The sequence below is a fragment of the Gymnoscopelus microlampas genome (genome assembly GCF_963454915.1).
Source record: "Gymnoscopelus microlampas genome assembly, chromosome: 21".
NCBI classification, from domain to species: domain Eukaryota; kingdom Metazoa; phylum Chordata; class Actinopteri; order Myctophiformes; family Myctophidae; genus Gymnoscopelus; species Gymnoscopelus microlampas.
Window position 1 is genome coordinate 5949145 of NC_139958.1, and position 13598 is coordinate 5962742.

A 13598-nucleotide genomic window follows, 5' to 3' on the forward strand; every position below is an offset into this window, starting at 1 on the left:
ACATTTGCAGTTATGACGTTGAACGGTTTGACCTGCAGGTTTTCCAGGTTGCATTACATTAATTAAATATTAAAATCATTATCTGTTATTTTTTTCAACTAACCAAATTAGCAGACACATAAATAATTCGCCACATAACTAAAGTAAACCAGCAGAACAACACTCAATGAAACGATTACAGAGTAAAAATCTGATCTATAAAATAATCTAGCCATAGTAGAAATGACTACAGATGGTATTATCCAAATAGTAGGACAGCTGCAGGTCTGAGCAACTTGATGTTCAACTAAAAAAGTGTGATCCTCAGAGTGCATATCTCCACCAGGCCTGCCTGCCTACCCAGGGCTGTGTTAGTCCAGCCCTGGGACACAACCCTGCTCGGTTCAGCGGTGCCTCAGATTATCCGTTCACACTTCACAGTCTCTCTCTCACACACACACACACACACACACACACAAATACAAGAAAACAGGAAATAGCTGCTGTGTGGAAAGTAGCTAATATTGTTAATAATACAGTTTTAATCTTGTACAGGAGGTGTAAATGTAATTAAGATTGAAAAACTACAGAATGTGGTCTATTTGACTTGCATTGTGTACAATACGCGCAGAACTGTGGAAAAGACCACACTCGAGTACGTACACACACACACACACACACACACACACACACACACACACACACACACACACACACACACACACACACACACACACACACACACACACACACACACACACACAGGGGCTTCTACTGTAAAGAGTGCACTTCCAAAACACTTTCACATATGCTTTCACAGCCCTGGCTATGCAGCCTGGCAGAGATTTGCTCTCTGTCGGTCTTACCTGTTCTTCTGGTATCATAGATGAAGTTTCCCAAATGTGACTCTGGATTCACGCATGGCTTCTTGCCGTCAGTTGTTGTCACGCTGGAGATGAATAAACAAATATTAATGATGGACAGTGTCTAAAATGAATGGCAACTCACAGGAATATGACTTAAAGGAGACATCCGGTCATTTTAAGTGTTATGTTTGATGTGTGTCAAATCACTTACCAACGTAGGAATGAAAATCGCGTGACTCCACAAATCCCCCTATCGACCCCCACTGGGGCTGCTTATCTCTCTGGATGGCAGCCCCAGGTTGCCAGGTCGGGAGAGAAACCAGCAACCAGCATTAGCTCGTTCTGTTATTAGCCGTTAGCTTGTCGGGAGTTTTAGCGCCTGTTACATTATCATGGGACTCAACAATGAGTACTAGAAGCAAAAAAACAGACTTTGCATTTGTTAAAATAGGCGAATTTGGGCTATCCAGCATCCTACTATCATGCCAACGGTGGGGGTCGATAGGGGGATTTGTGGAGTCACGCGATTTTCATTCCTACGTTGGTAAGTGATTTGACGCACATCAAACATAACACTTAAAATGACCGGATGTCTCCTTTAAGGTTGTTTCAGACAGGGAGTGGTTGACGCGGGCGTTTTCGCTTGGATCAGCAGGGATCGCGCCGCGATCATTGTTGTTTTGTCCTCCTGCACGTGGCGGGGATAAAAGCTGACCACAATCCAGCTCTTGTCGCCCGCGGGCGTGTGCACGAAACGAGCACGAGCGTGGGAATTTCACGGGACCGCCCCTCAACCTATATGCGTGTCCCAAATAATTGCCCGCCTCTCATTGAAAATGAATTACTATGGCCGTCAACCGCTCCCCGTCTGAAACGACCTTAAGGCTGTTTAAAAACATTCTACTTACACAATCTCCCTGCCTGGACAGAACTGAGTCTCTTCATATATCTCATAGTTTCTGATGAGACTCGGGTGCATGGAGTCGATTACTTGATCTGAACATTTGCAATTACCAGGTTGACCTGTGGAATGAAGGGACAAGACATAGTTTAACGCACAGTTGCATTAAAAAAAATGTTTTACTTACAACATTAGCAGAATGCATCCTGACATCTACACCCGCAGGGACGTGCACAGATTCTCATAATTTTTTACAGTGTTTGTTTGTTTAGTTTTTTACAGTGTAGCCTACAGTATGTGGCCCATGGTGACATATTAAAAGCTTCTAATAAATTAACAATGCCCCAAATGTGCGTTGTCATTTTGCCAGACATCCCCCTACACGTGCCCGTGTAGGGGGATCTGGGACGCTAGGTGTCACCGAAAAGCCCTGCGAAGGTGTCGTGGGCCCATCAACGAAACACCAATGAAGGAGGGTGCCCACCTGAAGACCCCAGTGAAACGTTTACCCCTACCCCACTCAATACCAAATGGTGATTAATCTAAGGAATTGTACTATCTGGTCCTATGAGATCAACATTGGGCGTAGCTGCATTGGGAACTCCTTATATGGTTATGGCTGAGTCATGGTGACATGAGCGTGATGTCAGGCCCGTCCTCCCTTTAGTCAGTTTTAATATAAAGGATAGGATGACAACACACATACAAACATCATTATTAATTGCAATAAAAATGATTTACAAAATAAATTTAAAAAGAATCAGAAATATTTACCTGCACAAACAACACCAGCATCTTCACTGTGGTAACAGTCGTGGTTTCCAACCCCCCCATGGCTGCACTGTGAAAGCTGTGACTCATTGCCTGAACACCTGACATCATCCAACCAGATGTTTCCAACACCTTGTCCAAAGTGGGCATACCCTGGTGCTGACAGAGCTGTCCCACAGCCTAACTGTCTACACACAACCTGGGCATCATCCAGATCCCACTCATCATCACACACCGTCCCCCAGCTGCCACGGTAGTACACCTCCACTCTGCCCGAACTGGAGTTTGAACCACCAACCAGCCTCACTGGATAACCAACGGAACGAGAAGAAAAACATTAAAACATGACAATGATCAGCCTGAAAGACAGCTTACATGCAGGAGTGTCCTCGTAATAAAGATTTGACATGACACTTAGACTGTACACCATGTATGCTGAATTATAGATATTGTCACAGTATGATAGAAAAACTAGTCAGATTTAAAAAGGTGCACTCGTTTTCACCGACTTAAGCCATGAGAGGCACTGCCGAGCGAGCCTTGCACAGTCACCTTCAGCCGACTCAGTGCGGTCCGAGGCAGAATGGTAAAACATACACAGTGCATTTTAGCTGTGAGAGTGGATGAGTCCACTGACTGACACCACTGATAGTGAATAATGCTCAGTTCAAGGTGGTATTTCAATCTTCTGTACAGGTACTGTACATTAAGAATAGTAGCCTACTTATTCATGTTGTATTGAATTGTTACAGTAATTTAGCAGAAACCAACCTGCTGAATATTATTAATCATCTGCATCAGACAGCATATGGCTATTGAAATAAATACATATGCAATTACGACATACAAGATGTGCCTGTAATAAATCTCACACTACTAGGCCAGTCGGCAGTTCCACGCGCCACACAAGGTGCCCTTTTTTTTCATTTGAGCCCTGCCCCTCAAAATGTCTGTGCACGGCACTGTACACCCCATTACGTACACAACCCTGGATAGGCAACCCAGCCTGATATGTGCTCCACTGAGCGGCCTTTTTTATTTTTACCTGCTCTTTTGAGAGTGATAAACTTTCCCAAGTTTGACTCTGGATTCACGCATTCCTTTACCATGTCAGCTGTTTCCACACTGGAGATGGATAAAATAATATCAGTGATGGACAACGTTTAAAATGAATGGCACCTCACAAGTAACACTTTGTCATCAGTGGCGAATTCATACACATAATTAATGAACTCTTATATAATGCTTAATAAATTATTAATTCATAGATTAATTAATCATGAATAATTAATGATTTAGTCATCATGACTTATAAGTTATATATGAACTTATAAGTCATGATGACTAAATCATTAGTTAAGGGTCACACATGGTGCGTTTGTAGATCAGCTTTTTTGGGTCTCTTCTATGCCCAGGATGAGTGCTAATAGCAGTATCGAGGAGAGTCGGTCTCTGGTGGTGTTTGTTGTTTCAAAGCTTCCATGTGGTGCACGGCTGTGTGTTAGGCTGACGGGGGTCTCCCAAGTTGGACTGGCTCACTGGAGCCAGGGGGACCCCCAGCTAGGTCATCGTTTTCATTAGTTAATCATTACTTATGTCTCAATTCATTATGAACTACATGTTGTCATCATGTTGTGATGGTGGCCAATGGAACTGGCCACCATCCAGACCGGTGTCGGTGAGGCTGCCAGACGTGTTTCTCCAGAGTGGACTGCATGCGACAGAGCCAGCCTTAGAACCACTCACCAAACTTTCATCAGGATTGTGGAACTGTTGTGGGAATGTGCTTCTTGAGATGGATGGGTACCTTACGCCACTGTTTTTCAACAAGTGGCTTAATTACAGCTGGTCCATGGGAACATAAAAAAAAAAAATGTATTGCACCTTTGTCAAATGTATCAAAAATATATTTAAACAAGTGGCATTTCTTCCTCGCGCACACACCAGGGCCGGACTGGGACCAAAATTCAGCCCTGGCATTTTGGTCCGAACGGTACTTTTGAGATCGCCATGCCCAAAATAGGTTGCCTTATTGGGATACATGCGTGCCACAGCCCGCCCCTCCCGGTTCTCTGAATTTATATTTTTAAATAGGCTCTGTCATGATTGATTGACCTATATGAAGTTAAACAACTAAATTCTATCCAAACGATATCTTAATAGTAAATTCCGTGCCTCAAAAAAAAAGTTTGAGACCGTTTTAAAACCTAAAATAAGAAGTCACGGCACTCTCACAAACAACAATGGCTGCCGTTCGTCTTTTGTCGGCCCCAGTCAGGCTGCACTCGGCTTCATTCGGGCTCACTCGAACTCGCCACCTGATTGGCCAACTGTCGCTGTCAATCACAGAACGATGTGCGGCGACGCTGATAGGCTCGTCAGTTCGGCATACAGAGCGAATATTGCAGGAAGGCGGTTCAGGCCAGACTCTCTCCTGAAATCAAATGGAAATGAGATTTCCGGAGGGAGGGTTTACCAGGCTACTCGCGACCCAGAAATTAGCGTAATAATCCTAAAACGGGAGCAAAAATATTTTTTTTTAAAAACAAACTTTTTTTTTTTTTTTTGGGCCCAGTGGCCCACTGGCCCAGCGGCCCACCGGGCAAATGGTACGCCAAATGGCCAGTCCGCCGCTGGCGCACACACACACACACACACACACACACACACACACACACACACACACACACACACACACCAAATGCCCAGTGCCTCACCTCAGGCAAGTATCTGTTTGGTCAATAGTGTCATTTACAGAGTAACCCATCATTCTTTCCAGTGTGGGAGTGAGGCCGGGCCTTCTTTGGTTTCAGAGTCACTATATCCTATCCAGCCAACACACACGCACGCACGCACGCGCACACGCACACGCACACACAGACAAACCCACACCCTTACACCACATAACATTTGTCTGAGCTGTTGTAGCTGTAAACAGATTTATCTCTATCTGAATTAGTCTAAACAATGTCCATCGAAATGCAGCCAGAGGGGAAAAGTTCACGTGTTCCTGGATGTGGTGTGCGTCACTGCTGCGATTTAAGCCCCCCCCCCCCCCCCCCCCCCAAGTCTCCTTCTGCATGTTGACGCAGGCCAGGCGTCCATTCCAGATTGACTGGATGTTTATTGGATGTTTGGATGGGTAGCGAGCATTAGTTTTATTATTTGCCACAAAGTCAAGTGAAAGGTCTGCGTTCGCTCAAACAAACCACTGCTGGGATTCAACAGGACCCTGGTTACTGGTAAGCACCACTTCAGCCGGCGAAATGGACCGCGGACGTCATTATCCTTCAAGTAGCCCTCTTTGCAACTGAAAAAGTTACAAGTTGTGCGGAACCTGTGGCCCTGTGCCCCGAGCCCACAAAATCACATGTCCCGAAATCTCCCTTGCATGGCCTATAGTTCACAGTCTCACAGGTTGCTATGGTGGAATGTAATGTGTCATTTGAGAGGTACTGCACCGTCCTCCATGGACTCTCTAGTAGTAGACATTGTGTTGCAGCTTACATAACAACACCAATGTATGTCAGAGACAACAGTAGCACACAGTAGCATGTATCTGTGTGCAAGTGAAACTGTCTCTGTGCTATTTTGTTAAAGAAAAAGGTCATGAGGCTCACATAGCCTCATGACCTTTTCCTCTGTCACTTCCTGTCACAGTTGCTCTGTTCCCAAGAAACAGCTTTGACGAATGTATAATATAATATACAAACAGTATTAGTGTCTGCAAGTGCATATTACACGTGTGTTGTCCTGCGGTCTCCCAGCTTAATGATGCAGGTCTGACGAAGCCAAAGCGTTGTCGGGAGTTCAGACTCATCAGTGTGGATCCTAGAGAGAAAGCAAGTGACCACAGCTTTGGTCGGGACATGGTCAAGTTTGGGTCAGGGCACGGTCCAAAGGGAACAGCTATATTAAGTCACTGAGTTTGTTTCAGGGAATGTTTTGAGGGAAAGGAGCTGACCCGTGTTATTGAGTTCATTGTACTGTAAGTTGTTTGTGTTATTTTTGCTCTTATGGCTGAACAGAAGCTCTTTGGAGAGTTTGGCAGAATAACAAATCATCTTGATTTCAATGAGAAACTCTTTTTTTCCGGGCTGTTTGGTGATGTTGTTAAACCTACAATACCGACTGCAATTTGTTTTACATAATTGTGCGGGGTGAAATCAGGTAATGTCACATCCATGAAGTTGTGATGATGTTGATTGAAGAGCTTGGTGTGTTATGTTTATGGCTTGCTGTTGTTACACAAGCTGAGTAACAAAAGCACCTGATGTTAGGATGTGATTCTCAAAGTGGGGTTCAGGGACCCCCCAGGGGTTCTTGAGGGGGTCCAAAGGATTTATTTCAGGTGCAGACCATATGGTGCTTCCCTGTCTTCTATGGCAGTGTCAAACTTTTCATGTCAAGGGCCCCCAAATTCGTACTGTATGTATTTGGCCATGGACCCCATCTGAAAATATGTTGTGCCAGGGACCCCCATTGTCATTTCTTGTGTTAAAAACAAAATAAAGATTATTCAAAATGTTCCAATACTTTCAAGATTTTAAAAATATGTAAAAAGAATAGCAGATGCTCGCAGCGCATCACAAAATGACATGCTGTGAGCTTGTATACAGTATCTTCTATTTTTTAATAGCCACAGTATAAAAAATGGATAACGTGGTTAAAATGATTGTGTTATTGCTGTATTACCTGATTGGCTAAGGTTGGCTTCCAAAGTTTGTAGAATTGGTCCGTTTTGAACAAAATGCCTCAAATCATGAACGCAGCTTGCGATTTCCGTGAAATTTTACATGCGCATTCCCACTAGACCGAGGAAGAAATGCCACCCTTTTCGCATTGGCCTGTTATAGCGCCACCAGCAGGCCTAATTTATTAAAAAACACATTTTTTGAACAAAATGCCTCAAATCATGAATGCAGTGTCCGATTGCCGTGAAAGGCTTAAGAGAAAATGCCACCCTTTTCACATTGGCCTATTATAGCGCCACCAGGAGGCCCCAATAAGTAACTGACCTGGCGGAGACCTGTGCTCCGAGGAGCACTTTTTCTAGTTAATTATAATTTGTGTTACTGAACATGCTACTTACATGATCTCCCTGTGTGGACAGAATTGAGTCTCTTCATTTATCTGGTCATTCTTAAAGAGTCTTGGATGCATGGAGTCGATTCCTTGACCTGAACATTCGCAGATAGGTTGGCCTGTGGCATGAAGGGACAAGACACGAAGCATTCAAATAATTAAATATGAAAACCATCTGTTTTTGTATTTATATTTTTTACTAACGATATTAGCAGCCATATAAATGACAGCAAATGATTCTCTGCAAACTAAAGTAAACCAGCAGAACAACACACAAGGAAAAGATTACAGACTAAAACTCAGATGTTTGTCTATAAAAGACATTTAAAATCCATTCTTTTCAATAGAAACTAAACATATTAGAAAGTTAGTTATCCAAATATTCCAGTGCTAGTTAGTTAGTACAGTAGTAGCTTTATTTTGGACATCAAAAGCAATTTAATGCAATACCTTCATTTGATATCAGTGAAAACATAGTCCAAAAAGGTATATAGGCTGCACTGTAAGTCATAGAAATGCTATTGCCCAGCTTCCTCACACGCTGGTGGAGATAAATGCTCTGAGCAACCTTTTCTAGTCTTACCTGTTCTTTTGAATAGATAAAGAGACAATCCCAATTTTGACTCTGGATTCACACATGTCTCAAAGTCGTCAGTTGTTGTCACACTGGAGATGAATACTATAATATTAGTGATGGACAGCATGTATATTGAATGACACCTCACAGGAATATGACTTATGCTGCTGTTTAGAACATTCTACTTACATGATCTCCCTGGCTGGACATGATATAGACGCTTCATTTATCTTGTAATCCTTAATGAGACGTAATGGGAACGTGATGATTCCTTGATCTGGACATTTGCAGTCAGCATCTTGACCTGTGGAATGAAGGGACAAGACACAATAGTTGCATTAAAACAACTAGGATATGAAATGCTTTATTTGTGTTTTTAATGCATTTAGTTTTTTTGACTTAAAACATTAGCAGACAAATAAATGAAGGTATTATCCCCAGAATGAACAAGCCTTTTGTCTATAACAGTGGTTCTCAAACCTTTTCATGTCAAGGACCCCAACATTATTGTATTTGGCTGCGGACCCCCCCCTCTGAAAACATTGCCAGTAACTCCATACAAGTTTTGGGTTGTTAAAATGTTTTAAAAATATTCCTAATGTTTAAAAAGATTTCTACATAAACGTGAAAAAGAAATAGCAGATCTACAAGCTCACAGCGCGTCGCACCGTGAGGCGTTGTGAGCTTGTACATCTACTATTTTCAAACAGCTTATGTAGTATATGGTTAAACTGATTTCTGATGCTATATTAACACATTTTGCCAGTGACCCCCTGGAACCCCATCAGGGACCCAGACCCCACTTTGAGAACCACTGGTCTATAAGAATAGATGACAGAATTGTAAAATCCATTATTTTCAATGCAATCTAACCATATTAGAAATTACTTTGGTTGGTGATATTATCCAAATATTAGATTTTTTTTCTAGAGATCTGTGCTCCTCTGGGCACAGATCTCTAGAAACATTTTGTCACAGAAATTCTATTGCCCCAGCTTCTTCACATCCTTTTTTTTTTAATTAAATTTTTATGCCACGATTTTTGTAACCCATTTTTTCACCCAGTGCCAATTAAGTAATCCTTGGCACTACAGTCCCTCTGCCAGCCTCGGGAGAGCCTAGAGTCGAGCTCATGCCTCCTTCAACGCACGAGAGCTAGCAAGCTGCTTCTTATCACCTGACAGGGGAGAGGTTCCCTGGTTAGACGTAGCGCGTAGAAGGAACACGTTATTCCAACCTGTTCCTTTCCCCTCCATCAGGCGACCCTGGCTGACCAGGGGGAGGCAGTCCTGATGGCAGCACCCCTGACTTACACAGCCCTGGCTAGGCAACCCAGCCTGGCGGAGATATGCTCTCCGCAAGCTTACCTGTTGAACTAAGATAAATGATAGACCTTTCCAGGATTGACCCTGGATTCACGCATCTCCGGCCGTTAGTTGTTATCACACTGGAGATGGATAAAATTATATTAGTGATGGACAGCATGTAAAATGAATGTCACCTCACAGGAATATGACTTAGGCTGCTGTTTAGGACATTCTACTTACAACTTGCGTGGACAGTATAGTGTAGTGTATAGTGTAGTAGGCCTATAGGTATATTCCGTGTACTCAAATGGTGGATGCATGGAGTCGAGTCCTTGACCTGAACAGACAGTTTGGCAGGTAGGTCTACGGACTGTGGAATGAAGGGACAAGACACAAACAAATAAATGACAGCAAATAAATAAATGACAGCAAACAGAACTAAAGTAAACCGCAGAACAACACACCATGAAAACATTATATACCAGTGGTCTTTTGTTTATAAAAATAGAGGTCACACTCCCCGCAATCCTATGCTGCCAGGCCCCACTCCTTCACATGACCAATGAGATAATGTGCATGAGTTTTGGACGAAATAATTGTAAGCGTAGTAGCAAAAGAAACCCACTGAATTGAGGAAAATCTTGTCAGGTGGGACTTTACGTGGAGTTGCAAAAATGGAGACTAGCTGCTCGCAGACGGACGGACGGCGTAAATATGAGACTTTTGTCTAAAAATAGATGATAAATGTAATTTTCACTGAAATCTAACCATATTAGAAATTACGTTGGTTGGTGTAACAGTGGGGACATAAGCATTATTATTATTTTATTTTTATTTTTATATATATATATATATATATCTATATATCTATATATACAATTTGAATCCTGCGCCATGTCGGTTGTCAGTATGTATGTATGTAGCCAGTGTGACGTCATATGACATCACGGTCGTGACATCACGATGACACACGCCAGTGTGACGTAATCTCACGACAGCATGACATCACATCCTACCTATAAATAGGTAGGATGCACCAGTTCGACGGCTTCCATCCTCAACACAACCCACGCCGACGACCCTTTACACAACTGAAGTGGGTACTTTCAAAGCCTGCCGTGGATTTAGGAGAGCACAAAACTCTCTCTCACACTGTGAGGTGCCTGTAAGGTGGCACTGCAAAGTGAATGACGCGTCACGCTAGACGTTCGGGCCGCGTAGCGGCCCGAACTTCTAGTATATATATATATATATATATATATATATATATATATATATATATATATATATATATATTTACCACTTTTTCTCCCCAATTTAGTCATTATGCCAATTAATTACTGATGTGATGAAATTCAATCTGCTACCAGGAACAACATTTACACACATAAGACATTTTTACAGAACCCAATAATCAAAAAACATTCATGAATATGAGTTGGCAGAGATGGGCAAAAGTACATCAAAAAGTGGTTTGATACAAATTGTATTACTTTTTACATATACATAATGGGGTAAGATGAGCCACTTCTCACTTTCAAGTTGTCCTGGAAGCAAGGCAAAACGAGATAGCAGTCAAATCTAAACATCTTATTTCAGGATGTCTTCTATCAATTGAAATTATGAGTAATCTATGACAAAGGGCCATACAAATATGATTTAAAAAGCCACAGCCACCATTGTAGTATAGTGTACATAATTGGCTAGAATAATACTTCAGGTCATTTATTTGCTAAATCATTCACATGGTGTTATACATTGGTAAATCACCAACATGTATATTTTTAGACCTGGGTAAATATGCTTTGATATAACAGTCATTATACCTGACGTGTAGAAATATTACTTTGACCAGGAAAAAAAGAAGAAAAAAAAGGTTTAAGGTCACATGACAATACCGTTTTCTGTTTTTTTTTAGCCCAAAAGACCTGAGGCCGGTTCTTTAATGCCTTCTAAATCAGTAGTTTGCACACTTTCAAAATTGATCTCAATACAAATACAAAATACCTGTCTGAGAAATGTAATAGATTGCGTATTTTTAAAATACATTTAATTGAAATTGATGCAATGATTCGTCATTCATTGATTGACTGCCAATTATGAAATGAATTGCCTATGTCAGAATTTCTAAGAATAAATTGATCATACAAGCAGAGTGTTTTTCATGGTGTTTGGAGCAGACAGCCAAAATGTTTACCACTGTGTGTGAGAGCGCAGGCCAGAGTGAGCTTTGTTATCGTCCAAAGCAACATAAGAACTATAGCATGAGACTGAGGGCCCTATCTTGCATGTCGCCTTACACCTTATCCCAAAAACAATTAGCTGTTTTTTACTATTTAAAAATTGTCCAAATAGCCGGTCTACAAGCTTACAAAGTGTCGATGTAGATCGGCTGGTTGAACAATTTTAAAATGCTTTTAAAACTAGTAAAATATGGCTTATAAGTTTAGGGATAAGGGGTATGGCGGCGTGCGTGCACAATCCTACACAGAGCTGCCTCTACGCTTGTACTTCACTGCCAGCAAAACTGCTCTGCCAGCAATAATAATAATAATAATAGGCGAAGAAGAAGAAGAATGCAGTAGCTTGATGTATATAAGGTGCCAACTGACAGCCAATTTGGTCCCAGTGGCCTTAACATGACCCTGATTTCATTGTGCCGTTTGAAACTTATTTTTTAGCTTTTGAGAGAGACCAGTATACAAGCAGATGGCAGCATAATCAAAATGACTCTGTACCAATGCACCAGCACAAGCCAGCTGCGTATTGACTGGACTGCACTGTCAAGAAAAGCAGCTTTACTGGCCAAGAACTTAATACGTTGATTTATCTTACCTTCTACATGGAGAGCTAGCAGGCAGATGATAAAGGTGATGACAGCTGGGTTCATGATTCGGGCCATAGAGAGATGCTTCTTCTAGTTGTTTCCAGTGTTGATAAAGTTGTGAATGGAGGAAATCACTCCTTTTCATGGTGGAAGGTGGAGCTTCTTCATAGACATGTCTATAGAACGCCCAGCCACTCACCACCACTGGCTGCAGTCCAAATAAAAAACTCCATATTTGCTCTTTTGCAGTGGTGGAAAGTAACTAAGTACATTTACTTAAGTACTGTACTTAAGTACACTTTTGAGGTATTTTGACTCTACTTGAGTATTTCCAATTTCCAATACTTTTACCTCTACTCCACTACATCTCAGAGGCAAATATTGTACTTTTACTCCACTACAATTATTTGAAAACTTTAGTTACTTTTCAGATGTAAATTATGATATTATGAAACATACATTTACCACTTTAGCCCTATTTTATACCTAGGCTATTTGAAAATAGGCGATCTACAAGCTCACAACGCGTCGCATCGCGACGGTTGTGAAAAAATTGGAATAGGTACTGGACCAAAAGATATATACCACATAGGCTGGTGCAGACAAACAGCCACACAAACAGACTAACAGGGTCAGTTTCCACAGCCAGGCCACCAGGCTGTCCAACAGGCTGTCACTGTACTGTGAATTAAATAATCCTCTGTTGTGGTCCTAAGAGCTTTCATCTGGTACGGGTGCTGAGAGGTCATTCACTTGAAGAGAGACACAGTGAGTGAGTGAGTGAGTGAGTGAGAGAGAGAGAGAGAGAGAAATGAAAATAGATCGGAAGAGAGGGTAAGAGGGACTGTCATTTTTACTGAATTTTAGCCACAAGAATAAAACCACTTTCAAAACTATCAGACTGGGAGGGTGAAGGACGGGGTTGTCACAAAGAGGATGATTGTTGGTTGGCTGATAGGGAAAGCCATCAATTAACCTACCATTTGACTAACTGGATCTGGATTTGCTGCATACTTTCTATGATGTGCCAAAAAAAGAGGAGAGGAGAGGAGAGGAGACAAACTTCATGGCGAACATTTATCCCAACATATCTCATAGACTTGAGGATGTCACCAATAACAAGATGTTCATAATGCCCATGAACTGATTTTGGTAATTTTATCAATTGTTTAATTGGCACACACACACACACACACACACACACACACACACACACACACACACACACACACACACACACACACGCACACACGCACACACGCATACCATTTGTAGCCTTTTTAAA

At 41.9% G+C, this 13598-nt stretch overlaps 1 protein-coding gene across 1 annotated transcript in view; it reads right to left on the reverse strand.

Moving 5' to 3' along the window:
- The window catches only part of LOC311037371 (uncharacterized protein), a gene marked incomplete at its 3' end in the record, with an annotated part of 208389 nt that overhangs the window by 43853 nt on the left and 150938 nt on the right, over positions 1-13598 (reverse strand). Inside the window, exons 11-14 of the mRNA XM_084046496.1 lie at positions 8186-8246; positions 7610-7721; positions 3563-3642; positions 1754-1868 (exon numbers count right to left, since the gene is read on the reverse strand). Of these exons, the coding sequence (XP_083902622.1) occupies positions 1754-1868; positions 3563-3642; positions 7610-7721; positions 8186-8246 (368 nt within the window). The remainder of the gene's footprint in view (positions 1-1753; positions 1869-3562; positions 3643-7609; positions 7722-8185; positions 8247-13598) is intronic.